Raw genomic sequence first — 25327 nt, forward strand, 5'->3', positions numbered from 1 at the left:
ATTATATTAATTGTTGGTGGTTTAAAAATATAAAATTTGATTAATATTTATATATAAAAAATGTTTGTGTATTAAAATAAAATAATTTAATTAAATTAAAAAAATAAAAAAATAAAATGTTAGAAATGTCACCGTCTCCTACTAAATGATAAATAAAAAAAAATGAGATGACCATAAAAAAAATCAACTGATGTTACAAGATGGTTACAGATTTTGAGACGTAGTTTACCTTATTTTTAAGCAGTGCTAATTAGTCAACCATCTTGAGAAAAGAATTCCCATTCTAATAATGTATAAGGTATGAAACCAATTATATTTGCCCTATTTCATCAAATAGTGTAGCGACTCAAAAGAAAGAGACATAGTTGATCTCTCTCTCACACTGATCTCGATCGTCAGGTAAGGTCTCTCTCTATTAATGAATTTATGTATCGATTTCTATCTGGATTTTGCTTTCTATATGATTTGTCGATCTTTTATGCTCCGAAAAACCCCAAAATGTTGTCGGTTTTTGTTTTCTGTTGTGAAGTACTTTAATTGATGATCAGATGAAGCAAATAGTAGAGTAGCATTGTTGTAATGATCGAACAGGTGGTTTGTAAGTTTCATATGTTGATGTTTTCTTGCTGGTTTCCTTTTGTATACGTTACGACCAAGTCTTCGTTCATGTCCAATACGCTCATAAAACAAAATTGAGCGACTTGACTCTACTCTACTCGTGTGTTAACGTTTCCAGTCTTCATTCACACGCAAGGTCTGCTGCTAGAAGAGGGAGAGAGGGAGAAAGGGAGCAATTGAATTTTCACAGAAGTCTTGTCTTAACGGCTCTTGCCATAACCCCAGCAAAAGAAGGTAATTGGACATTAAGCGTTTGTTTGCACATCGCCTGCCTTTTTATTTTTCTCAGTTGCATTTTTCTTGATATGAATCTTAATTGTTTGTGATTGGATGAGGTGTTTTTATTCAATTCACCATCTTTATGACTTTATGCTTGCTATCCTCATGTGTTCGGTTTTGAAATTCACCAATGTCCAAATTTTTTTATCTTTGTGGCCATGGATTATAAGAAATTTAGTGTATATATGGATTTCTGGTCTTGGAACGTATCTGGATCCCATTTTCCTTGGATAGTTTCTTAATTTGTTGTTTGTGATATTGGTAATTGGTGATCTTACCTGATCATGATTACGATTGATACTCATGAAGTGTTAGTGATTTGAGCTTGCAATTTGCCTATTCGGACATTACAGTTAGTCACATAAACCTCTCTATATTGTATAACCAACCTTGGTTCATTCCCTAACACTGCAGTCATGGCTTTTTTTTTTCTTTCTATTTCTTGATACTTGCAACATGATGTCTTGTCTATTTTGACATGCTTAACAGGTGTAGTTGATCATTTTGAAGGCCTTGAATGAGTGTATGATATGATATATACGTCCATGTGAGGAGAAACCATTTTCTGCTTTTAAGTTTTGATCTCTACTGTCAACTTGGAACATTTAAACAGAGACAGCAAACAAGTCTAAACCTTTCCCTAGACCTCAGACATTAATTTCCTTCTGTGCTGTTGCAATGGATGATGCCATGGAGACTGGTAATTTGGCTCCTTACCAAGAGAGACCTAGGACTTTTCCAAACATGCGCAGTAAACCTAACACACCACTGGTAATAGTTATCTTCTGTCATCTGTTAGTGTTTTCATAAACTTCTTTACATTTTTTTTATCATCTTTTAGATCATGCAAAAGTGTTTTTCAGCTTCCTCCTTTGGTTTTTTTTTTTGTTTTATGTTGCTTCATTTGATTTCCTTTATGCAGGTATTTCGAATTCTCATGACAATGAATGTCCGTCTACTTTTTGTGCTTATGTTCGTGGTATTTGGAGGAATTTTTTACATTGGAGCTAGCACCTCACCGATCATTGTGTTTGTGTTCTCAATATGCATTGTGAGTTTCATCTTATCAATATATCTCACTAAGTGGGTACTTGCAAAAGATGAAGGCCCCCCTGAGATGGCTCAGATATCAGATGCAATACGTGATGGAGCAGAGGGTTTTTTTAAGACCCAATACGGGACAATTTCTAAAATGGCATTATTTTTAGCAGTGGTGATATTTGGTATATATATGTTTCGCACTACAACCCCTCAACAAGAAGCTTCAGGCATAGGGAGGTGAGAATGGAGATGGAATAATGGATGTGTATAACTTGTATATTTCTTTGATGAGTATCTTTTCATGTTTGAAGTTTTTGACAAAATTGGAAATATGTTCCTGTGTGATGCTTGTGCAGGTTAACTTCTGCGTCCATCACTGTCTTTTCTTTTCTTTTAGGAGCTGTATGCTCTGGAATGGCTGGTTATGTTGGCATGTGGGTTTCTGTACGTGCTAATGTTCGTGTTTCAAGTGCTGCAAGAAGGTCTGCAAGAGAGGCTTTACAGGTTTCTTTCTTTCTTTATTCTTACTTACATTACATAATTGTTTTCTAAGCATCTTGCTGAGCTGGCAGATTTTTTTTTTGTTTAGATAGCGGTTCGTGCTGGTGGTTTCTCTGCCTTGGTGGTGGTTGGTATGGCTGTGATTGGTGTTGCAATCCTGTATGCAACATTCTATGTTTGGTTGGGTGTGGACACACCAGGGTCAATGAAGGTTACTGACTGTGAGTGTCCATTTAGTATAATATACTACCATTTCTAAAAAAGAAAAAAAATCCGTTTTCATGTTATGTCATATTATTATGTATCTTCAGTGCCTCTTCTTCTTGTGGGATATGGTTTTGGAGCTTCATTTGTAGCCCTTTTTGCTCAATTGGGTGGTGGAATATTTACAAAAGCTGCTGATGTTGGTGCTGACCTTGTTGGAAAAGTAGAACAGGGAATACCTGAAGATGATCCTCGGAATCCAGCTGTCATTGCTGACCTGGTATATTTTGTTTTTGTTCTTCATTTCATTATGTTGACTTTGTTGACCTAGTATATTAAACTAAATTTTAATTTTGTGATACAAGGTTGGAGATAATGTCGGTGATTGTGCAGCAAGAGGAGCTGATTTATTCGAGAGTATAGCTGCTGAAATAATCAGTGCTATGATACTTGGAGGAACCATGGCTCAAAAATGCAAAATTGAAGGTAATCATTTCGTTCTATTAGTTTTAGTAAATTACATTTTTGGTCCCTCGAGTATAGCTGTTACTTTTTTTTTTTTTTTCGTTTCAAAAAGTTCTCTTGTAATTTTGGTGATTTGGTCCTTATTTGAGTTTTTTCTAACATTTTTGTCCCTGTTCCAAGTAAGATGATGATATTATTAGGATCAAAATTGCAAAAATCAGTTATATACAGGGACCAAAAATAGTCATTTTTACTTGGAACCGGAAACAAAAATGATACAAGAACGTCAAACAAGGACCAAAATATAAAAAACCAGCTATACACAGGGACCAAAACTGTAAATTACATTTTTGGTCCCTGAATATAGCTGATTTTATCAATTTTGGTCCCAAATCATGCAATTTCGGTTCTTATTTGAGATTCTTGTGACATTTCCGTTTCTGTTCTAAGTAAAGACTACTTTTGGTCAGAGTACAGCCGATTCTTGCAATTTTGGTCCCGAAAGATTAATCATTTTACTCTGAACAGAGGCAAAAAAACGTTACAAGAACCTCAAATAAATTTACATATTTGGTCCCTTAGTATAGCTGATTTTTTCAGTAATGGTCCTTATTTGAGGTTCTTGTAACGTTTTTTTGCCCCTGTTTAGAGTAAAATGACTATTTTTGGTCCGAGCAGTTATGGTCCAAAAAATAGTCATCTTACAAGGAACAAAAACCTGAAAATAAGTACCAAAATTGCAAAAAACCAATCAGCTATACTCAGGGAGCAAAAATGTAATGTTGTCTATCATTTAATATGCATACTAAATTTGATTTCTATTACTACACGCATGCAGATCCATCCGGATTCATCTTATTCCCTTTGGTTATCCATTCATTCGATCTCATAATCTCATCAGTGGGGATCTTTTCAATCCGTGCCACACGTGATCCTGGAGCAATGGGAGGTATGGAGGATCCCATGACAATACTCCAAAAAGGATATTCCATCACAATAGTTTTAGCAGTTATCACTTTTGGTTTCACAACACGTTGGATGCTGTACACAGAACAAGCTCCTTCTGCTTGGTTTAATTTTGCTCTATGTGGATTGGTTGGAATCACAACTGCTTACCTTTTTGTCTGGATCACTCAGTATTACACAGACTATAAACATGAGCCTGTAAGGAGATTAGCTCTTTCAAGTTCAACAGGTCATGGGACTAATATTATTGCTGGGATTAGTTTGGGTTTGGAATCTACTGCTCTTCCTGTTCTTGTGATTAGTGTGGCTATTGTTTCTGCTTTTTGGTTGGGGAATACTTCAGGGTTGGTTGATGAGGCTGGGAATCCAACTGGTGGATTGTTTGGGACAGCTGTTGCCACAATGGGGATGCTTAGTACTGCAGCTTATGTTTTGACTATGGATATGTTTGGACCTATTGCCGATAATGCTGGTGGGATTGTTGAGATGAGTCAGCAGGTAAAAATGTCAAAATACTTTTTATTTTTTCAGTAATTAGTATATAGCATCGTGTTTGCAGCCAATACTAGAACAAATATGTTGGTATTGTTTGCATTTAGTATAAGGTTTGGGTATTTATTTGTGATTTGCAGCCTGAAAGTGTTCGAGAGATCACTGATATTTTGGATGCAGCTGGGAACACCACAAAAGCAACCACAAAAGGGTTTGCCATTGGATCCGCTGCACTTGCATCTTTTCTTTTGTTCAGTGCGTATATGGATGAGGTGGCATCATTTGCTCGGGTCCCATTTGCACAGGTAGTCTTTTCATGCTTGCTTGCTTTAACTTCAAAATCCTATCTTAATATATGTAATTATAATATGAGGTTGGTTTGTTACAGGTTGACATTGCTATTCCAGAAGTATTTGTGGGTGGGTTATTGGGGTCCATGCTTATCTTCCTTTTCAGTGCATGGGCCTGTGCTGCAGTCGGTAGGACTGCCCAGGAGGTTGTCAATGAAGTAAGAAGACAGTTCATTGAGAGGCCAGGCATCATGGTAGGTCCCATTCCCATTCCTTTTTAACCTCCTATGATGATGATGATGATGTTATGTTATGTTTTGGGGTGATATAATTTGATAGGAGTACAAGGATAAACCGGATTACGGGAGATGTGTTGCAATTGTGGCTGCTGCATCTCTGAGAGAGATGATAAAACCTGGAGCCTTAGCGGTTATATCACCTATATTTATTGGTGTGTTGTAACTTGTATCTTTATTTTATATATAACTATTATACAAATATATATATATATATATATATATATATATATATATATATATATATATATATATATATATATATATATATATATATATATATATCTCCTCTTAACTTTTTTATTTTTAATTTTTTATGAAGGGATTGTGTTTCGGATATTGGGTTACTATACTGGGCACCCGTTACTAGGGGCAAAAGTAGTGGCATCCATGTTAATGTTTGCGACAGTTTCTGGTATTCTAATGGCTCTGTTCTTCAACACTGCTGGTGGTGCATGGGATAATGCTAAAAAATATATAGAAACCGGTGCACTTGGAGGAAAAGGAAGTGAAAGCCATAAAGCAGCAGTTACTGGTGATACGTGAGTGACAATAAATCCCTTAATTTTAAACATCCAATCTTCTGTTTTTGCCACTTACGTATTTGTGATATTACTTGATATACTTTTACAGGGTAGGTGACCCGTTCAAAGACACAGCTGGGCCTTCGCTTCATGTGCTTATAAAGATGCTTGCAACGATAACACTGGTCATGGCTCCAGTCTTTCTGTGAAGCATAATATTGCATATTGCATGCACATACAGTAGGGAGGGAGGAATCTAATTGAGTTACTTACTATATAATTACCGATTTTGTGTCAACTTGGAAGCCAGATACATGTGAAAGACTGCTGGTTGGCATAATATGAAAGAATTACTGCCGTTTTTTTTTTCAGAGAACTTTGAGTGAACCTGTATTCGGTTAAGGGTTTAGTTACATCTTCCATCTAATTGCTTCTTGTAGTTAACTATTACTTTATGGGGGGTTATTGCATTATTTTTATGGAAGAGATCGACTTTTTACTAACCTGATGTGTTCTTTTATTTTGACTTAATGGGTTCAGCTCTTAATGTGGACACATATGTCTGTTTCTTTTTACTTAATGCATAAATCGGTCTCAATTCATTAAGCCCAAAATGTTGGCTTAATCCATATGGACCCAAATCTTTACCATGTCATTTAATGGGTTTTCTCCTTGTTCAAATTTCTGATTTTATGGGTTTTCTCCTTTGTATATACAACGTTTTAGGCAAGCATATATTATTATCCGTTCAACCATTTTATTTATAATGATTTAATGGGAAAAAAGAAAGACACTAAGATATTAATTGCACTTTTGAGCTCCTTAAACAAACTATTTTTTTTTTTTTTTGAACTATCCATTTTTACAAGAAATTGCATTTTTGCAGTTTTCTCAAAATAAAATATTATGTCCACCTGAATTTATTAAAAGATAATTTTTTTTGATGTTAACGGTTATGAAAACCCAATTTATTTATTAAAAAGAATTTGTTCTGTTGGTTATAGCAGAACATAAGTAGCCAGCAACGAAGGAAAAAAAAAACAAAGCGATAAAGCTCAATGGTAATGGTGGTGTGTAGCAGCTGTATGTTACGGCCGTTCCAATCGCCGGTGGTCTCCTTAGCAGCGACAGAATCACCATCGTCATCGTCGTCGTCGTCTTCATCTTCATTATTTAAGAACATCAGGCATAAGCATAAGCCTGGATTTCATCGTCCTCAATCTCAACCACTGGTCATCGAGACTACGCTGGCCGAGACTTCCAAGGAGGATTCCAGTGTTCCATCTCGACGCTTGATTCTGCTTCGTCATGCAAAAAGCTCATGGGAGGATCGCTCACTTAAAGGTACTGATACAAATAACAATTTTGCCCTAGTTATTCTGATGCAACTACGAAGTTTTTGCAACGATAAACGCGCACAAGTTTCAATTCGTGGTTTCAAATTTCCCAACCTTATGTCATTACTCCATATAATCAGAGGAAATTTTGCAAAAAGCTCTCTGCAAAATGTTTTACTTGATGACACAATCATAATTGATTAGTTATCAGCGTTGAACTTCAATATTAATCGGACTCATGGTGAATGAAGAATCTTACTATTAGGTAATTCGAAAAGCCGAGTGTTACAATGTTCTATGAAATTCAAATGCATCTGCAGATGTAAAGTACAACTATTCAAATGCATAACCTCTAGCTAGCATTAACCTTTCTAGCCACTATCATCTGCATTCTCTTAGTTTTGTTTCTTTTCTTACCCTTCATAGACCATGATCGACCTCTGAAGAAAGCTGGAGAAGCTGATGCTATACAAGTCGCTTACAAGCTCCAACAGTTGGGTTGGATTCCTGAGCTTATTTTATCAAGGTAATAATTATCTTCTTTACATGTTCACATACTATTTTGATATTGAAAGTGTTGCTGTTGTTGATGCAGTGATGCAACAAGAACAAGGCAAACTCTTAAAATCATGCAGGAGCATGTAGGGTCATTCTTGGAAGCTGAGATACATTTCATCTCAAGCTTTTATTCTATTGCAGCAATGGATGGGCAGACAACTGATCATCTTCAACAAGCAATCTGTAAATATGCCAGAGATGAGATACTTACAGTTATGTGAGTTCTGGTGACTGCAACAGCTTATTTGGCCTTCAATGTGTTTGTTTGCATTTAAGTATTAGGAATCTTTAATTGATTTATAATTATATAGTGAATTAATTGATTAAGATGTGATGTTGGAATTTCAATTTTCAGGTGTATGGGACATAATAGAGGGTGGGAGGAGGCAGCCTCCACTTTATCTGGTGCCTCCATACAACTCAAGACTTGTAATGCTGCGTTGCTTCAAGCTGCTGGAAAATCATGGGAAGAGGTGCTTACACTTTTCATCTTTTACTATGGGAAAATTACATAAAAGCCACTGTATTCTGGTCATTTTTGTGGTTTAACCACTATATTTCAGTTTTGTTTTTGTCAAAGTTCAGTGGCTTTACTGAAAATATTTCATTAAAACCACAAAGTTTAACAATTTTCACTTTAATCTGTTATAAGCAGCTCAAAGTGGTAGACAGAGAAAAAATTGTCAAAATTGTCATTGACGAAACTGAAATATAGTGGTTAAACCATAAAATAGTCAAAATATGGTGGCTTTTATATTATATAATTTGCCCTTTTACTGTCTTTGTTTTTAGTTATTTTGTTATATACTATTTGTTTATTGTGAGTGATTACAAAGTTGTAAATTGTAGGCATTTCTTTTGGCGGGACATGGTGGGTGGAAACTACAACAATTAGTCAAGCCAAATGGTGGCCCTTAGATATAGAATGACTCTGGGTTATGATGATAGTCTTATGTTTTTCTTTTTAATATTTTCTAAGAACGTATATAAATTTAGAAATAAATCAAAAAATTTAATTAAAAAGCAAAACGTCCAACTCATAATTAGTGTACACATGGACAAAGATAGGGTGGAGGATAGAGCTACACTCTCTCAATTGTGTGTTATGTCATCATCATACAACTGGTTTTGTGGGTCGTATAGTTTAAATTGATGAATGCAAGTTTAATATTGTAGTGGATAAAAAGGTTAACTGTATAAAAGATATTCTATTTTTTTATATTTCCAGTTTAAACTTAATTTTTTTTAATACAAAAAGATCTTTACACAATTTTTTTTGGGTTTTTACCGACAATCTTTCGGTCTAGGAAAAAAAACCGAAAAAACATTAAATTTTTTTTCCAAAATAACCCATATATTTGACAAATATTTTCTTGTTTGTACAAACCTTTTCATTTTAGCTCAAGATTCTTTTTTTTTTTAAATACTCCATCTGTTTCAAAATTATTGTTCACAGACAAAAAAAAACACACACAGATTAATGAAACATTAATTTCAACTAACTTTATACAATAAAATGATAGTTTTGTTCTTACTTTGCATTTAATATTTCATTAAATGTTTAGTTGGTTAAGTAATAATGAGGGAGTATTTTGGTAAAAATGTTATTTATTTTAAAAAATAGACTATTATTTTTGGACAAACCAAAAAAGAAAGATAGACTATAATTTTGAGATATATGGAGTATTGTTTATGACATTCTTGATGGTTTTCAACATTAAAATCCAAAATAAACATTTGAATTGTTTTTTGAAATAAAAAGAAAATTGTGTATAGATCTTGTTAGAAAAATACTTATTAAAATCTATTTATAAGATGTTTTGAGATGGTAGCAATGAAAAACAACAATATAGGCTGACTTGACATCTTGTATTATTTTCAGAAGCAAACAGATAAATAGCTTTCAAACTTTATTTTATGTTTGAAATCTAATTTCAGTTTTCATGTCTGATCTCTTAAAATATTTTCAATCTTAAAATTGTTTTGATACATAATAATCTTATTAAATTCCTTTGAGAGTCATTTTCCCATTAATAACGTGTTAACATAGTCATTTTTTTTCGCATTGCATTATTATTCAATTTCAAATAAACATACGCAAAAGTCAAAACCTTTCGTTTGCTAATGGAAGGTTCTACTCCTAATTTGAAGTTGAACAATGGTATAGCCACCGTATGGGCTAAAAATAATTAAGTTATCTTTTCGAAAACATTTACTAATTTCAGAATTATTAGGAGAATTTAGACCCCAAAACTTATAGTATCACAATTATCGTTGAAAAGTTAAAGATGTATAGTTAGATCATAACATAAAGGCAAAGGTGAACCACTACATTATTAGTCAACTAAAATATCCAAGCTAACTCCTTTAGCTACGCTTCATTCTTCTAGTCTAAGTAACCTAGGCTTTTTGTCTTGGATCTGATAACGGAAATAATCCAAATGCCAAATTCTAACCCTCAAAATATTTATAAAATAATTATATATTTGTAAGACATGTGGGGATAAAAAACATTAGAAATAACCAATTCAAAATCAAGCAAGTATGTAATGTACATGTTTCTAAATTCCCAACTCTGAATCCTCTTACACTCGAAACAAGTACCTTGCATTGGTGGTTCAATGACATAAACAAGACAGTGACATCGTACCCAAAACCAGTTTAGAGGCCTAGTAATAAATATCAACATTTTGGAGACATATGCCACCCACATGAAACCATAGAATGTGTTTACAAAGTCTATCCATTAATTAGTATCGACTTATGCGGTAACCAATACCGAAAATAAGATTTAATCCTAAATTTTTGGGAAGGACTTAAGTCAAACTATCCCAAGTGATATACATTTATAGGATGCTTAACAAAATTTCAATCAATATGATATTTCCCCCAAATGAAAATACATTTAAAATATGTTTTGTGGATGCAACAACATACATATGGTAGCCACATAACAAGCAAGAACACCATAATATAGATTAAGTCAAAAATATCAAAAAGTAATGACATGGACATATATTTTTGGTATTTATTCAACTCAATTGATTGACAAACCTTCTCTTTTATTCCAAGACTATGGAGTTTCTTTAATCATCACTTATTGAAATTTTTCACATGATTACAAAATGATCAAAATATCCATATGAAGGTCTTCAACTTTCTTAAACTCATTTAATGATTAAGACCACTGTTTCAACTCTATATGAAAGTTATGGAGGTAAACAGAGCTCAAATGCTTAAAAAAACAAAACAAAAACTTGTTTTGGAAGTGGCACACCATTATACAACCCGTGTAACAATAGCCTTGAGAACTACACAAACACGTAATATGCATGGCTAACTCATACAAAACTTTCGTCCATTTTCAACATTATACTATGATCCAAATGACTTTGAATCATCAAACAAAATCTTAATTAACCTCACATATGTTCTAAGACCGTGAGACTTATTAAACTACTTTAACACATCTTATCTAATGATGAGTTTTCTAGGTTATAAAAGTGGTGGAAAATACACTTAAACCCTTAAGTTCACATGCAACCTAGAAATGATCTATGTTTTCTCTATTGATACCAACAAATAATGAATATCAAGAAAACCCTAGAGAGAGGCTATAAAATCGAAATTCACACAAAGATTAGGGTTACATACATTTTGATTAATATAGCAATCAATCAACAAAATCTTCCTTTGAGTTCCTTGGAAAGCAAGCACCAAAAGCTTGGATGCCTCTAATGGCTTGTACCCAAAACCTTAAACTAGAAGACTTGAGGAGAGGGGAAGCAAAAGTAAAATTTCGGCTCTATGAAGGTATAGAGGAGTGGACGAAATCAGGCTCCCAAGGGGCCCTATTTATTAGCTGTATGATAACCCCAGAAACCCTAATCTTGATTTAAATAATAATATTTCAAATTTAAGATAATTATCTAGTATCCTTATCATCAGGAGGCTTCTAGAAACCCTAATTGGGTTCCTCCAAAACTGTATCTATCGGGGAGGTTCTGGAAGCCTTCCTTTTTTCAACATTTGAACAATGACAACCTTAGTCCCTACACTTTTAACTAATTCAATCAATCCAAAAATTAATTCCAATTAATTCCAAATTAATTTGTAACATCCGGATTCCTAAGTATTCTATGTTATTCATTTATTTTGAGTTAGAGAGAAGGACTCGACGAGTTGACGCCTGGACTCGTCGAGTAGGATCGCGAATTGCTGACTGGATTAATGAATGGACTGTAGCACCTGGTTCCTAGTATGTATTTTTATTTAAGTGTTTTGCATTTTTGGCTTGGGAATCGGCGAGTTGAAGGACCAACTCGTCAAGTAGGAGCGGGTTTGGACACGGGATTTAAGTATTGGACTTGTCGAGTCGGGTCCCGGACTCGACGAGTAGGCTCTGACTGGACAAAAACCCTAATATGAGGGTTTGCACCTTATTTAATCATCTCTTTCAGCCACCACTCGTCCCTATTGCTCCCAAAAACCCTCCATAGCAAACCCTAAGTGTTTTGGTGCAAGATATAAGGCTTTTGAGTGATTTTTGTGGGTTTTTACCACAAGGAAGAAGGAAGAGCATAGAAGGATCAAGAGGAGACTGAAGGATTCGAGTTTGGTACATCATTTGCAGTCTTTGAAAGGTATAAAGTCTATACCTTGCTTGTTCATTTGTTAGATCCCTTTTTGGGGAAGATTTAGGGCTTTTTAAGCCATATGAGGTAGCCAACCATGATTGCAAACATGGTTGGGGGTCAAGACCTCGGATCTAAGTCTTGGGAGGAGTCACAAGGCAGATTTAGGTTACTTTTGCACTCAAGGAAGGTCCCATGCAACATAAGAGCCATTTTAGAGCCTTTTAGGCTTAAAACTCCCATGCATGCACGTAAAGTTCGTAACTTTACGTGCTAGATCGAGCTTAGGGGCTTGGATATATCATTTGGTTAAAGGTTGTACATTAGAAATCGAGGAAATAGGATGTGGACGCTATCAACTCGGCGAGTCCGTTCTTGGGACTCGACGAGTCCAAGGCATAAAGTTCCATATCTGTTGAGGGTCAAAAGAACTCAGTTGGGTGTTAGAAGGGTTGTAGAAGGTCCGAAGGAGTGACCCAACGTATTGGACTTAGCCTTAGACCTGGAGTTCATGGGACTCGACGAGTGCTAGAACAGACTCGGCGAGTCCAAGGCAATCTCCCAACACATGAAGACGAACTCAACGAGTTGTTCATACAACTCGGCGATTCAAGGACAGGACTTGTTCATCAGATGAAGGCAAACTTGACGAGTTTTTCATACAACTCGGCGAGTCGGATGAAGGTTCATTCGATGTTCATATAGAAGAGGAACTTGTCGAGTCGTTGCCAAACTCGACGAGTAGAGTCGTGGATAAGGACGGGTAAAGGGTTAGGGACTCGACGAGTTGACGGCCCAACTCGGCGAGTCGGGTCAACTGGAAGTTGACTTTGACTTGGACTTGGTTAGGGGCAAAATAGTCATTTTACCCTAAGAGTAGATATTAGATTCTGACTGAGTGTTTTGTGGGGATTATAGCCGAAGGATTTCCGGAGCAACGGCATACAGAGGTTTCCCGCACAGATTATCAACACCTACTCGTATGAGGTGAGTTACCTTCCAGTAGAGGTAGGTCTAAGGCACCAATGCCGGCCCACCGGCAGGAGTTGTATATTAGATGATTGTCTTTGTGATATTCATCTAAGTTTGCTACTACCTGATATGTTATGAGCTAGTATGATATGATATTAGATGCTAGTAGCAGTAGGGGAGGTAATCCCCAAGGTTACCGGTCGATTGGGCCAAAAAGGGGGTGGTCATATCCAGTCATACTAGATAGAATATGGTTGTGTGTTACATGCTATGTGGTAGTAGTAGAGGGGTGAAATAGTCCCCAACATCCGGTCGAGAGGACCGAATGGGGGGCCAGCACCCAGGTATGCTAGGCAGTATCCGGTCGAGAGGACCGCTAGGGAGGCCAACACCCAGATATGCTGGGCAGTATCTGGTTGAGAAGACTGAAGGGGAGGCCAACACCTAGGTACGCTAGGCAGCATCCGGTCGAGAGAACCGAAGGGGTAGGTCGGGCACCCTGATATGCCTGATAGTATGTGTATGTTATGTGATTGTATGGTATGCATTACGATAGGGGAACTCACTAAGCTTCGTGCTTACAGTTTATAGTTTTGGTTTCAGGTACCTCTTCAGTGAAGGGGAAGGAGCTGGCGCGGTAGCAGCACATCATACACACATTCATTATTTTCCTCACTATGGATATTTTGGGATTGTACTTTGAGATGTTACTATTTTTATGACTTGGGTTTTGAGATATGATACATTGTTTTATGAGATGTTGTGATTTCACAGTAATTTCTTAAGAATATTTTTATGAGTTAGTTAATTAAATGAAATTTTTGGACTTGAAATTTGGGTCGTCACATGGACACGACGAGTCGGTAGGGTGACTCGACGAGTCCGCACTGAGGTCAGAAACCCTAAATCCGCGAGCCTGAGCCCTATTTAAAGGACCTTATAGCCCTCATTTGCGGCTACCAGTCCAGAGAGAGAAACCTTAGAGAGCTTGGGCAAGTTGTGTGTGAGAGCAAGCCATTTTAATCATTTTTGGTGTTGTTTTGCAAAGAAGAAGGTGTTTCCAGCTAAAGGAGGTCAAGATGGTTGCTAATCTGTGGTTTCCAAGCTTGGATCTGCAGTGTTGAGGAGGAGGCTAGGTTGGGACGTTGAGCACGAGAGTTTATCCGACCTCGTACGAGGTGAGTCTTCTCATTATACTGTACCCAGTGTGGTACCTATGTGTGACCGAAAGGTCTTATATGCTATGAGATGTATGTGTTGTATGCTGTTATATGATATGTATGTGTTATGTATGTTATGAATGATAAGGACCGGAAGGTCAAGATGATATGGACCGAAAGGTCAGGAGATTACGGACCGGAAAGTCGATACGGGTAGGACCGGAAGGTTTACCAGAATTTCGGGACGGAAGTCCCCTGAAACACTTGGACCGGAAGGTCCCACAGAGTTATGTCCTTGAGTGGCGTATGTGTTGTAGGTGGTATTTTGGGGAACTCGCTAAGCATTTATGCTTATAGTTGTTGTGTTATGTGTTTTAGGTACTAGCGAGGATCGCGGGAAGGCGCCGACATGATCCGTACACACTCATGGAGTTTATGTCTTGAGATTTTGGGATATGTTTTGTTATGATAACATTGGATACATTATGTTTTGATATTATATTATGAATAAAAGTATGTTTTGAAAATGAAAAATTGTTTTGGAAATTTACGTGGTTACATAATTATTACTATTTCTAATTAATATATTAATAAATCATTTGTTACAAAACTCTTTACCCCCTCTAAAAAAATCAAATAGATGGGGTACGAGATGAAGAATATGTTTTATTATCTAGACTCTTAATGAATATGTATTCATATCAATTAATTGCTCATATGAATTAATTGGTATAATAGAAACTCATACAAATTAATCATATGCCAGGAACCAAATTTGAATTGGCGACAGGAGGATTTTCAGTCCTCTGCACTACCAACTGAGCTATCCATTATTAATCATATAATTAATTAACAAATAAGTCAGCCTCTCCAAAAACCATTCTATTCAATTATTGGTTATGAAGACAACCTAAAAAGGACTTTGCTTCTAACCCAAGAATATACCAATTTAGTTATTGGTTTAGACAACTTATGGGGTGTTTGGATAGGAAAAAAAAGAGGTGTTTATTGCTTATTCCCACAATAAGCTAATTTGAGTGTTTGGATAAAATCCAGCTTATTAGGCTAAATAAGCTAATTTTAATAAGCATTCCTCCCCATGCTTATTGCTTATTGCTTATTGCTTATTCCCACCACAAATAAGCTATAAGCAATACGCTAAAAATCTAATCTAAACACCCCCTTAATCCAACAACTAATTCATAACTTGATGATTTAAACGAGTTAATGTCTTAGAAGCTTAAATAAGCACACCCAAGGTATCAACCTTCCTAAGGTCTTGTTTGATTTCAATCTGACTGAGTCCAGTCAGAGTTTTTTCTCTGATTCGGCCAGCAAAGTTTGTTTGATTTGCATATTTAAAGGTCTAACCTCGTCATTTTGCTTCTTACCAAGTCAGTGAAAAAAATTAGCTGACTAAGAACCTTCACATTTTTACCTTTGCGTCAATCTCCTCCAGCCTTGAACAATAGACATTCCAGCCAAATCGTCATCGTCTCAGCGACGACAATGACATCGTCGCCATCATCTAGCCTCATCGTCGTCGCTTCCGTCATCTATCTTCGTCGCTATCGCCTTCCTCCATCGACTACCTCTTCTCATCAGATATGGGTTCCGATTTAATTTCTGTTCCTTTTTGATTCCTGATTTTTCTGTTCGTTTTTTTAATTCTGTTCCTTTTTTATTTCAGATTTTTCAGATTTCTCTGATTTATGCATAACAGTTGACATAATAGGTTCCAATTTCTGATTTTATCAGTTGAACATGTATATGGGTTCCAATTTTTGTTCCTCGTTGATGTTTGTTGTCCTGTTCATGTTGATTTTTCTGTCCTATTCTAAAATTTGATGGTATGTTGATGTTTCTCATTGACCGTTCTTTGTTTTTGCTGGTTTTGTTGTTGATTTTGATGTTGATTTTTGCTGATATGTTGATTGTGGCCATGATTTTGTGTTTGATTTTTCTTTGTGAACTAGTAGCAATTTTGTTGTTTTTTAGAAATACATATATATCAGTTAAACACATACATATCTATTCAATTGAACACATACATATCTGTTGGATTGACTTTCTTGTTAATCTTGATCTTGATAAATGTTATGGTGAAGTTAAGAATATTGTTTTACTGTTTGTTTTTAGTTTATTCTTTTGTTTTAGATTATAGTTGATCCTATTATTCTACCAAAAATAAAGTCATAAAACCATTTGTTTTGAGCATCAAAGATATAACTTGCTTTAATGGTAAGCTTATGGAGGAATGAGAATGAGCAAGAAAGATGAGTTCCCAAACACCTTTTCTTGAGAACAATATCATCCGTCGATCAATGCCTGGAAGTTATCAAGACTCATGTTAGGTAAATGGAGTTGGAATTTGAATGGAAGAATTTAAGGTTTTGATGATCCAAATGTCTAGAATTTAATCGGTGTTAATTTGATATAAGTGATCATTAATGGTTTTGTAATCACTAAACTGCTTGTTGATCAGCTTAAAAAGTTCTAAGTTGCTAATTGGTATATTGTTGATTTGTTTTGTTATTTATGGCATTTTCATGAACAGGGGTATTTTGGATACAAAATATTATATGTATGTTTGTTCTAAATGTTGAATCAAATTTGTGCTTAAAATGTATGTTTTTATAATTTTCATCAATTTCATCTATCATTGTATAAAACAACAGGTAAAATGGTCATTTTTCATTAGTCGGCACATTTAGTCAGATGTACAATCAAACAATATGGTTTCTTACTCAGTCAGGATTTCTTACCCAAACAGACATTTCCCGGTCAGTACTTTCTCAGTCAGCAACTATCAAACGAGACCTAAGTTAATCCATGAACTTCATTTGATTTAATAGATCATCCATATTGTTCCTAAATGGTTTCTATTGATAGATCTAAATGGCTTCTATTTAATCAAATGACATTCTAAACATGTTAGTATTCTTTTGAAAACATAATTACACAAGGATTTATGGCTCAAGTGTGATGATCCAAAGTTTTGACTTTTGAGCAATACAATTCCATTAAATCCCATAAAAGTCAAATAAACTTCAAATTCTCACCAATGTTTTACTAAACATAGATCATCGGCAATTATGTTTCAATCCTACTTAATGAATCAAACTCATGACATTTCAAAGAGCTTTAGTAAATCAAGAGCTAGTTTATGGACATAAAAAACGTAATTTAAAATTTCAAAACCAGATTCAAAATCTTAAATTTCAAGAAAATCTTTTGTTTTTTTTTTTTTTTTTTTTTTTAAATATCACATTCTAACAAAAAGTTAAAAAAACAATAGCAAAATGAAGTAGATAATGATGCAAGACATAAAAGATGTCATTTAGTTGAGAAAATGACAATATTTCTATTTCTATTTGAGAGTTAAAATAAATATTTTTTTGAAATATATTTCATGCAAATTGAAAAATATATATTATACATTAAAAATATATTATTGAAATCCAAAATGCCTATTTCAGAAATGATATTCACTTTCATAAATGGATAAAAATTGATTTACCTTTCTGTATTTTGATCATCATATAGTCAAATAGTCATGTTTGTCATTATCCAAAAAAAAAAATTTAAACCAAAAATATGAAAAGTAATGAATGAAATAAACCTGTATTGTACTTTTGTAGTTTACTCTTTTGAGTTTCTGGATAATTGAGTTGGCATAACTTTAATGAAATTACTTACTTATAACAGAACATGGGCCACATGGTCGTATTTCCCTTCCCAAATTAACAGTCCAATGGTCATTCTTGCTGTACTTCCACAATCGGATTACTCATCGTCTACCCCTCGCTCACCCACAAAATCCTTCATTACAGACGTTTGCACCAGAAATTGTGTCACTCATCCTCAATTACTACGCCCAAATGATCCCTAGATACACACGCATCTGAGTTCCTGCTAGGTTTCCTGGTGGGTCAAAGGGAGCATTCGTCCTCCGCCCTTGTTCATTGGGCGGAGTGGTTCTATACTACTCTCCGCCTTAACTTTCCGACGATATGATTGATCAGTTCATCAATTTTGTCATTCGACCTCCCAGGTATGGATACGCTTTCCGTTTTGACTCATGATTATGGTTTACTTTATTTTAAGAACTTTGTTCCACATCTTTTTGGAAGCATATTAGGTATCGATAATTATTTGCCAAACATAGCATAGGATATGTAAAACGGATTGGAATACTTCACTATGTGTAGCTTCGTATCCATGACATTGCAGATCTGTTCTTGGGAGTTTCTTTTATCATCTTATGAACTCCCCAAACTTTAACCCAAAGCCCTTCATAAGCAACTCTTTATGGTCATTCCTTCATTTCCTTGTGAAAGCCTTCATAGCTGTTAGCTCTATCCATTCCTGCTTTTTTCGAAGAAACCCTACTCAGTTTTTCTTAAACAAAAGTCAGTAGTAAGCAACATCCTTCCTCAAATTATCTTCTTGATAAAAACCTATGTTTCATGCTTTCTGAATGAAACAGTTTAGAGCAACAATTCCTTCTCTGTTATCTTCTGTAATAACAATATCATCCCATATAATGCTTGCAGAATTCTCTTAGATATAGTATTTATAGTTTAGGGTTTCATGGCATCTTAGTGTTACTTGTTTTTAGTTTCCCTATTTAGGTTGCATTTTGTATATAAATGAAAGTTTAACCTCACTATGAAGTACAAGAAATATATACCAGATCTGATGCTTACAGACTTCTGATCCTGTCAATGGTTACATATATAATCTGAACCTCCTACTCTAGGTTAGATATATTTCATAGACAGGTACCATGCTGATTAAGAAATATAACAATTGACAAGGTACTAAATATTAAAAGGGTAACACCCTTGTCAACATTTGACAATAGAAAACAGCAATAACACTTACCTTGAATAAAAACTCAAGGCAATCATAGCGCATCTAGTCCCTGATACATACATAGATACACCCTTGTCAACAAATTCATTACCTTTTTCTCATTCTTTACTTGCACCAGCTTTTTAAGGTTATACTTAATACTTTGGCTTAATCATAACATCATGTTATACAGACCACATATGATACTTGTTCATACTTATGCCATTATAATGATACCATCTTAAAATAATCTTGGATATTTCAAAATTTGTCATCACCTGTAGCTTGGTACCTGTATATATGATAGAGTCTTTATTTATCAAACCTTTAACTTAAGCATACTTCTCACATTGGCTACTTCTTTTACATATATTGTCTTGATTTGAACATCCAATTGATGTTTTCAAGATGAACAATTTTATGGACTTGGCACAATTTAAGTCCTTTTACGCATATTTTACAACTCTCCAGTTCATAACTTATACATTTAATTATACCATTGACAATCGAATCATGCTTACTTAACTTAAACAAGTTCTTTATCATCATAAAATTTAAGGATGTTACAAAAGGTCATGGTTGAACAAGACCAACACATTCATGGAACTATTATTTAAAAAGAATAAAAGATAATTCTGCACAATTATTATGACTGAATAGCAATTGATGATGTTGATGAAACAGGGCTGATTATAATCCTGATCAGTATTTATGGGAGAAAGACTTCACTCTTGCTGGAAGGAAATACAAAAGACAAGACCTTGAGGCAAGTATGGACATATGCATATATATATATATATATATATATATATATATATATATATATATATATATATATATATATATATATATATATATATGATATATCCACAACTTACTTAGTATTTACATTACATTAATTATTGGGATTTAAGTTTAGCAAAATTACCATAATAAACTTTCTGAATCATATTATTATTATTATTATTATTATTATTTAAATTTCAGCTCAGAAATGGTAGAGGGCATATATTAAGGTGTAGCCATTACATGCCTTCACCCTTCCCAGATAATACTTCTCTTCCTTGTGTCATATACTGCCATGGAAACAGGTTTTTCTCTTTCAGTTTAATTAAATGTTTTTCGTTAAATGTATATAAGAAACTTATTTGTCATCTGTGGGACCCACTCGTGTAGTGGATGCAGGGCGGATGCAAATGAGGCTGCTGTGATTCTTCTACCATCAAATATTACTGTTTTCACTCTTGATTTTTCGGGTTCCGGGTTATCTGATGGTAATTATGTCAGCCTGGGTTGGCATGAGGTATATTATAATTATACACTCTCCATTCTTGTATTTATTTTTTTTACTTATATTCTTTATTTTCTTTCTATATAAATATATATGTGTTTATTAATTTAATTTCAGAGTGATGACTTGAAGGTTGTTGTGTCATATCTAAGAAGCAATGAACAAATATCTCGTATTGGTCTATGGGGACGCTCTATGGGTGCAGTTACCAGGTACTCTTTAATCTTTATTTATTATTGTCTTGTTGAAAATATTTAGAGTTAGTAAATTACCATTTCGTCCCTGACTGAGTATAGCCTTTTTTGGTCCCTGTGTTGTTCAAGTTAACAGCCTAGGTGTTAAATTTACTGCCCATGGATCAAACTGAATTTTTTTTTTATTTTTATCAATCTGATATGATGCAGCTTACTGTATGGAGCTGAGGACCCTTCTATAGCTGGAATGGTGTTGGATAGTGCTTTTTCTAATTTATTTAATCTAATGATGGAACTTGTTGATGTGTACAAAATTCGGCTTCCTAAATTCACGGTAGGCTAATGTTTCTTGTGCATATGAGTATGGTTATTGTTTTTAATAATCATATATGATATATGATATATAATTAAAATTAAATTTATTGACAGGTGAAAGTAGCTCTGCAATACATGCGTAGAGTGATTCAGAAGAAGGCAAAATTCGATATTATGGATATAAATGCATTGAAGGTTGCACCAAAAACATTTATTCCTGCTTTATTTGGACACGCAAAAGGGGACAAGTTTATACAACCCCACCACTCCGACCTCATTTCTAACTCCTATGCAGTATGAACATATCCTTAAATAGTTATTAAAAAAAATAATAATATATTATACATTTTGACATATTGTTATTGATGATGATTTTAGGGAGATAAAAATGTGATAAAGTTTGATGGGGATCACAACTCATCTAGGCCACAGTTTTACTATGACTCGGTCTCCATATTCTTTCACAATGTTCTTCACCCTCCTCAGTTATCACCTTCATGTTCAACAAAATATGAGAAGTATTATGATTTGGGAGATCTTCAAGTTGATGCTGCTGGTATAGAAGAGGTAGTTTAAACTTAATAGCTTTTTTATTTCTCTTGTTTATGATATATATATATATATATATATATATATATATATATATATATATATATATATATATATATATATATATATATATATATATATATAATAAACATTTGTTGTGTTGTGATCAGAGTTTGTTGTATGAGATAATCGGGGGGAAAGGGCAAGGTTTGGGTATGGAGAGTGGCAGTGCAAGCACTTCATCTGCCCCACCTACCATTTTAACCACGGATTCGGTTGAGGATTATCTTCATGGAACTGGAATTATGCCCCCTCTTTTTAAGGTAACTCATGACAACTCTTCTTTAACTTTTAAAATCATTCATTTTGTAAAAAAATTGTAATAATTTGTTGTTATCCTCATGTCATGTGATGTCATGTGTGCAGAAGGCGAACGATGTAAATACGGAAGCAGCACAACCACAATTGCAGGAGTCTTGTTCGTATACAAGCTCAAATAGAGAGAGCTGGGGAAGATGCTCCTCTCTGGGGAGTGATGTTGAACCTTTTCCAGATTGCTCAACATCATCCAACGACAATCACCTGGTTGCTTCTCTCTCTCTCTCTTTCACACACACACACACACATAGAAACATGATTTTGATGATATATATATATATATATATATATATATATATATATATATATATATATATATATATATATATATATATATATATATATATATATATATATATATATATATATATATATATATATATATATATGATTGTTGAATTGTTGTAGGTAAGATTGAAGGTGCTTGCAACACCACTTCGAACGACGAGTAAACATAAAAATGCAGCTGCAGCTGAAGCTGAAGAAAAGAAGAAAGTAGTAAAGAAATCATCTGGACGTGAAAAGCTGGAAAAACTAGAGGCCCTTAGTCAGCGCTTGCGACTCTGTATTTTGAAACGTGTCAGGCATAGGAGGAATCATTCATCTTGAATTTGGTTATACTCCATCATATGTTGTATTCTTTGTAGGTCCCACTCCCCACTCCCTAGCTTTTCTAACTAACACATGTAGTATGTAATATGTAAACATGTAATGTACCATTTGCAAATTTGTATTTCTATTCTTGTGTAACAACCACTACTAGTAAAAGATGAAAACCCAATTCTAAATTAAACCTTTTTTTTTTTTTGAAAAAAAAAATGCAGTATTAGTACAATACAAAAAAGTCCTACTCCAAACATATGAATTCATCATCACCATTCTTTTTAGAAAGAAAGAAAAAAGAACCCCTTTTGACACACATTAACATTACATGAATCAATCTTAATCCGCCCTACCGACCTAATCTTGTTGATTGTCAATCGATGAAGTACCAAATTGGAAACCTCCTGATTGCTGTTGTTGGTGATGCTGGTATGGTGGCATAGTGGTGGTGGTGGTGGTGGTAAAGCTGGACTCCAATATCTGGTGGTTCAGCCCCAAAGCTGTTCCTGGTTTGACTGCTGTATCCATGTTGACTCGTCGCTTCTTCATTGACCTCTCTTGATCCTCTTTTGGGCTCTCACCACCACCACCACCACCACCACCACCAGATGACTCATCATCAGGCGTTAATGGTTCATCTATGGAAATGCTGTTTGCAGGCTGAGTTTGATTATTATTGTTATTATCAGATTCTTGTGGGTCTATACCAGCAACACCACCACCAAGTTTCTGTTGCTCTTCGATTATCTTCTTGAGGTACTTCCCTTGGGCTTCTATCCGTAACTGAAGTTGTCTTTGCACCTGTAAATAATGTATCATACACAACCACCACACTTTTACTAATCTTCACTTGACAAAAACCAGCAAATAATTTATAGAAAAGAAAATATAGATATATAACCACCTCCAATTGCTCATGCAGTCGCTTTTGGACCTCCATCTGCAGTTTCAGTGCTTCTGTGATTTGCATACCACTGTTTTTACAACACAACAAAACAAAACAAAACACCTAATATTTAATTCACTACACAAGTGATTGCTGGAATTGAAACAAAACAGGAGAGAAGGAGAATAATACTAACGATGACCCATCCAAACTGGAAACCATATCACCCGATTCCTTCTGGTCAAATGTTTTTCCTACCATATATCATACACATATTAGTTTCACCAAAATAATCAGCATCCACTTATCACATTAGTCAACAGCTTGGTTTAACTGGATTATATAATATAATATATACCTTCAGAAGAGGAGTCAGGGAGATACTTTGCAAGCCGATATTTCTGTATAAATAACACTTACAGTTACCATTACATACATAGATAGATGTCAACAAAAAAAATACCATTACAAATGCAAGTATGCAATCATATCTGTATCTGTAAACATTTCCACTTACCTGCAAATGGCTCTTTACATGATAAATTGTTAGACCTTGCACACCCATAACTCTCAGTACACCTTTTGGAGTAGCCCCTGAAAAAACAAAAACAAAAAGAAAAGGAAATCAATTAAATTCCTCTCAACAACATACATAACCTTTGGTCTTCCCATAAATTCTTTACATAGCTAGCTGATAAAAAAAGGCAAGATTTTAAAGAAGATGAAGATGAAGATGAAAGTGACTCACTATCTGGGCCACCAAGTTGTGCCACAGCATCAACAAAACGTTCATGAAGCTCATGTGTCCAACGAAGTCGTTGCTTAGAGGCTAGACTCTGGCTGCTGCTATTGTTGTTGTTGTTGTTGTTCATACCATTACTTCCATTCACCATGTCCATGATGATGGATAGATGATCAAGACATACTGTGCTCTTCAGACCTACAATTGAACCACAACCACCCTGTAATCAACAACACAACTCACTCATCAAATTCAAAATCAGTCACACAAAATTTAGTTCAAAAAATTCCATCAACTTATTGCATAACTAGGTCATAGTGTTGTACAAGGCTCTCTCTCAATGAAAGAGGATTAACGATTAGATACATATCAACAACTAACATTTTTCCATTCCAAGTATCAACTTCAATCCACCTCTAAAACCCTTTCATAACTAAAACTTATCAACCACACAAGTTTCATTTATAAACCAGGCAGAATTGTGTAAAGCTAACAAACAACAGTGACAATGCCTAAAACACCTTAAAAACTGGAAATGAAGATCAACAATAGACCACTTCTTGCAATAAAAAGGACTCGTCATCGACCTCTATACCTTCAGAAAATAAAAGAACGTGTATGATTACGGAAGTGCATCTCCGAAAATCGAGCTCGTATACAAATTACACAATCAGACACTCAGTTAGGGTTGAAGTGCAGTGGACGGAGTTTAGCTAGTTTCGTGAAAATCCACATCACTTGAAGATATCTAGGTATGCTGCTATTAACGATATAGCTCTACGATTAAAGAAGAAATCAAATGGAGAAGACAATGAAGACGCGACATACCGGCCTGAGACGTCGACGTCGTAAGGTGTTGTAACGAATCAACGAGATTTCGAAAAAATTACTGAATCTGAAGGAAACGAACTCAACGAGAAGAAGCAGGCGGTTGTAGATCAGGGCTGTTGCGTCTTCTTCGCCTTCCTCTTTAACTCCTGTAAGAAAGAAAGAAAGTCCACGCACCAATGGTGGTTCATAATCAACTTCACCTGGGTTAAAATGCTTCCATCAATTTTTATAATTTATTATATCAATTTGTATAATTGTAATTTGCTGCTGTTTTTATTATTATTCTTACCCAATAAAACCATATTCTTTTGTAAATTTTGTTTCTATTTTAGGCATAAATAAAT

The 25327-nt window shown here is 34.8% G+C and overlaps 4 protein-coding genes across 11 annotated transcripts; 3 read left to right on the top strand and 1 right to left on the bottom strand.

Moving 5' to 3' along the window:
* Positions 1 to 246: 246 nt before the first annotated feature.
* Positions 247 to 6179, top strand: LOC111899343 (pyrophosphate-energized membrane proton pump 2). 6 transcript variants are annotated; one of them, XM_023897859.3, is made up of 14 exons: positions 247 to 399; positions 755 to 852; positions 1387 to 1668; positions 1820 to 2175; positions 2295 to 2442; positions 2528 to 2660; positions 2751 to 2923; positions 3009 to 3129; positions 3947 to 4572; positions 4707 to 4871; positions 4955 to 5110; positions 5196 to 5307; positions 5475 to 5694; positions 5786 to 6179. In XM_023897859.3, the coding sequence occupies exons 3-14, from the start codon at positions 1576 to 1578 to the stop codon at positions 5883 to 5885; spliced, it is 2403 nt and encodes an 800-aa protein (XP_023753627.1). In that variant the 5' UTR covers positions 247 to 399; positions 755 to 852; positions 1387 to 1575; the 3' UTR covers positions 5886 to 6179. The 6 variants fall into 6 exon arrangements, with proteins under 6 accessions (XP_023753627.1, XP_023754182.1, XP_023751241.1 ...); XM_023895473.3 differs by having other exon boundaries at positions 255 to 399; positions 737 to 852; XM_023896691.2 differs by having other exon boundaries at positions 272 to 404.
* Positions 6180 to 6673: 494 nt separating this feature from the next.
* LOC111903191 (uncharacterized protein At3g52155, chloroplastic) lies at positions 6674 to 8790 on the top strand. Its single transcript, XM_023899258.3, has 5 exons — positions 6674 to 7020; positions 7440 to 7539; positions 7609 to 7788; positions 7927 to 8044; positions 8421 to 8790. The coding sequence occupies exons 1-5, from the start codon at positions 6735 to 6737 to the stop codon at positions 8487 to 8489; spliced, it is 753 nt and encodes a 250-aa protein (XP_023755026.1). The 5' UTR covers positions 6674 to 6734; the 3' UTR covers positions 8490 to 8790.
* Positions 8791 to 18062: 9272 nt separating this feature from the next.
* LOC111904061 (uncharacterized) lies at positions 18063 to 22674 on the top strand. Of its 2 annotated transcripts, none has more exons than XM_052765949.1 (11): positions 18063 to 18391; positions 19879 to 19960; positions 20182 to 20285; positions 20371 to 20497; positions 20603 to 20697; positions 20890 to 21013; positions 21109 to 21288; positions 21373 to 21561; positions 21714 to 21866; positions 21973 to 22128; positions 22330 to 22674. In XM_052765949.1, the coding sequence occupies exons 1-11, from the start codon at positions 18351 to 18353 to the stop codon at positions 22528 to 22530; spliced, it is 1452 nt and encodes a 483-aa protein (XP_052621909.1). In that variant the 5' UTR covers positions 18063 to 18350; the 3' UTR covers positions 22531 to 22674. The 2 variants fall into 2 exon arrangements, with proteins under 2 accessions (XP_052621909.1, XP_052621908.1); XM_052765948.1 differs by having other exon boundaries at positions 18064 to 18391; positions 21970 to 22128.
* Positions 22675 to 22769: 95 nt separating this feature from the next.
* LOC111904952 (myb family transcription factor PHL7) lies at positions 22770 to 25208 on the bottom strand. 2 transcript variants are annotated; one of them, XM_023901531.3, is made up of 7 exons: positions 24981 to 25208; positions 24159 to 24350; positions 23928 to 24004; positions 23769 to 23811; positions 23607 to 23664; positions 23429 to 23498; positions 22770 to 23325 (listed from the first exon to the last, which is right to left on the bottom strand). In XM_023901531.3, the coding sequence occupies exons 2-7, from the start codon at positions 24307 to 24309 to the stop codon at positions 22882 to 22884; spliced, it is 843 nt and encodes a 280-aa protein (XP_023757299.1). In that variant the 5' UTR covers positions 24310 to 24350; positions 24981 to 25208; the 3' UTR covers positions 22770 to 22881. The 2 variants fall into 2 exon arrangements, with proteins under 2 accessions (XP_023757299.1, XP_023756700.1); XM_023900932.3 differs by having other exon boundaries at positions 24159 to 24372; positions 24981 to 25207.
* Between the last annotated feature and the right edge of the window lie 119 nt (positions 25209 to 25327).

This window comes from Lactuca sativa, chromosome 7 (assembly GCF_002870075.4).
Source record: "Lactuca sativa cultivar Salinas chromosome 7, Lsat_Salinas_v11, whole genome shotgun sequence".
Taxonomy (NCBI): Eukaryota; Viridiplantae; Streptophyta; class Magnoliopsida; order Asterales; family Asteraceae; genus Lactuca; species Lactuca sativa.

Bases quoted from the DNA above. Each gene is read 5' to 3' on its own strand.
- LOC111899343 (XM_023897859.3), top strand. From the start codon at position 1,576: ATGGATGATGCCATGGAGACTGGTAATTTGGCTCCTTACCAAGAGAGA. The intron at 3,130-3,946 runs GTAATCATTTCG...ACACGCATGCAG, and splicing joins TCAAAAATGCAAAATTGAAG to ATCCATCCGGATTCATCTTA. The intron at 5,308-5,474 runs GTGTGTTGTAAC...TTTTTTATGAAG, and splicing joins TATATCACCTATATTTATTG to GGATTGTGTTTCGGATATTG.
- LOC111903191 (XM_023899258.3), top strand. From the start codon at position 6,735: ATGGTAATGGTGGTGTGTAGCAGCTGTATGTTACGGCCGTTCCAATCG. The intron at 7,540-7,608 runs GTAATAATTATC...TTGTTGATGCAG, and splicing joins CCTGAGCTTATTTTATCAAG to TGATGCAACAAGAACAAGGC. The intron at 8,045-8,420 runs GTGCTTACACTT...TGTAAATTGTAG, and splicing joins CTGGAAAATCATGGGAAGAG to GCATTTCTTTTGGCGGGACA.
- LOC111904061 (XM_052765948.1), top strand. From the start codon at position 18,351: ATGATTGATCAGTTCATCAATTTTGTCATTCGACCTCCCAG. The intron at 18,392-19,878 runs GTATGGATACGC...TTGATGAAACAG, and splicing joins TTTGTCATTCGACCTCCCAG to GGCTGATTATAATCCTGATC. The intron at 21,014-21,108 runs GTAGGCTAATGT...ATTTATTGACAG, and splicing joins TTCGGCTTCCTAAATTCACG to GTGAAAGTAGCTCTGCAATA.
- LOC111904952 (XM_023901531.3), bottom strand. From the start codon at position 24,309: ATGGACATGGTGAATGGAAGTAATGGTATGAACAACAACAACAACAAC. The intron at 24,005-24,158 runs GTGAGTCACTTT...TTGTTTTTTCAG, and splicing joins ACAACTTGGTGGCCCAGATA to GGGCTACTCCAAAAGGTGTA. The intron at 23,665-23,768 runs GTATATATTATA...GATATATGGTAG, and splicing joins CCCTGACTCCTCTTCTGAAG to GAAAAACATTTGACCAGAAG.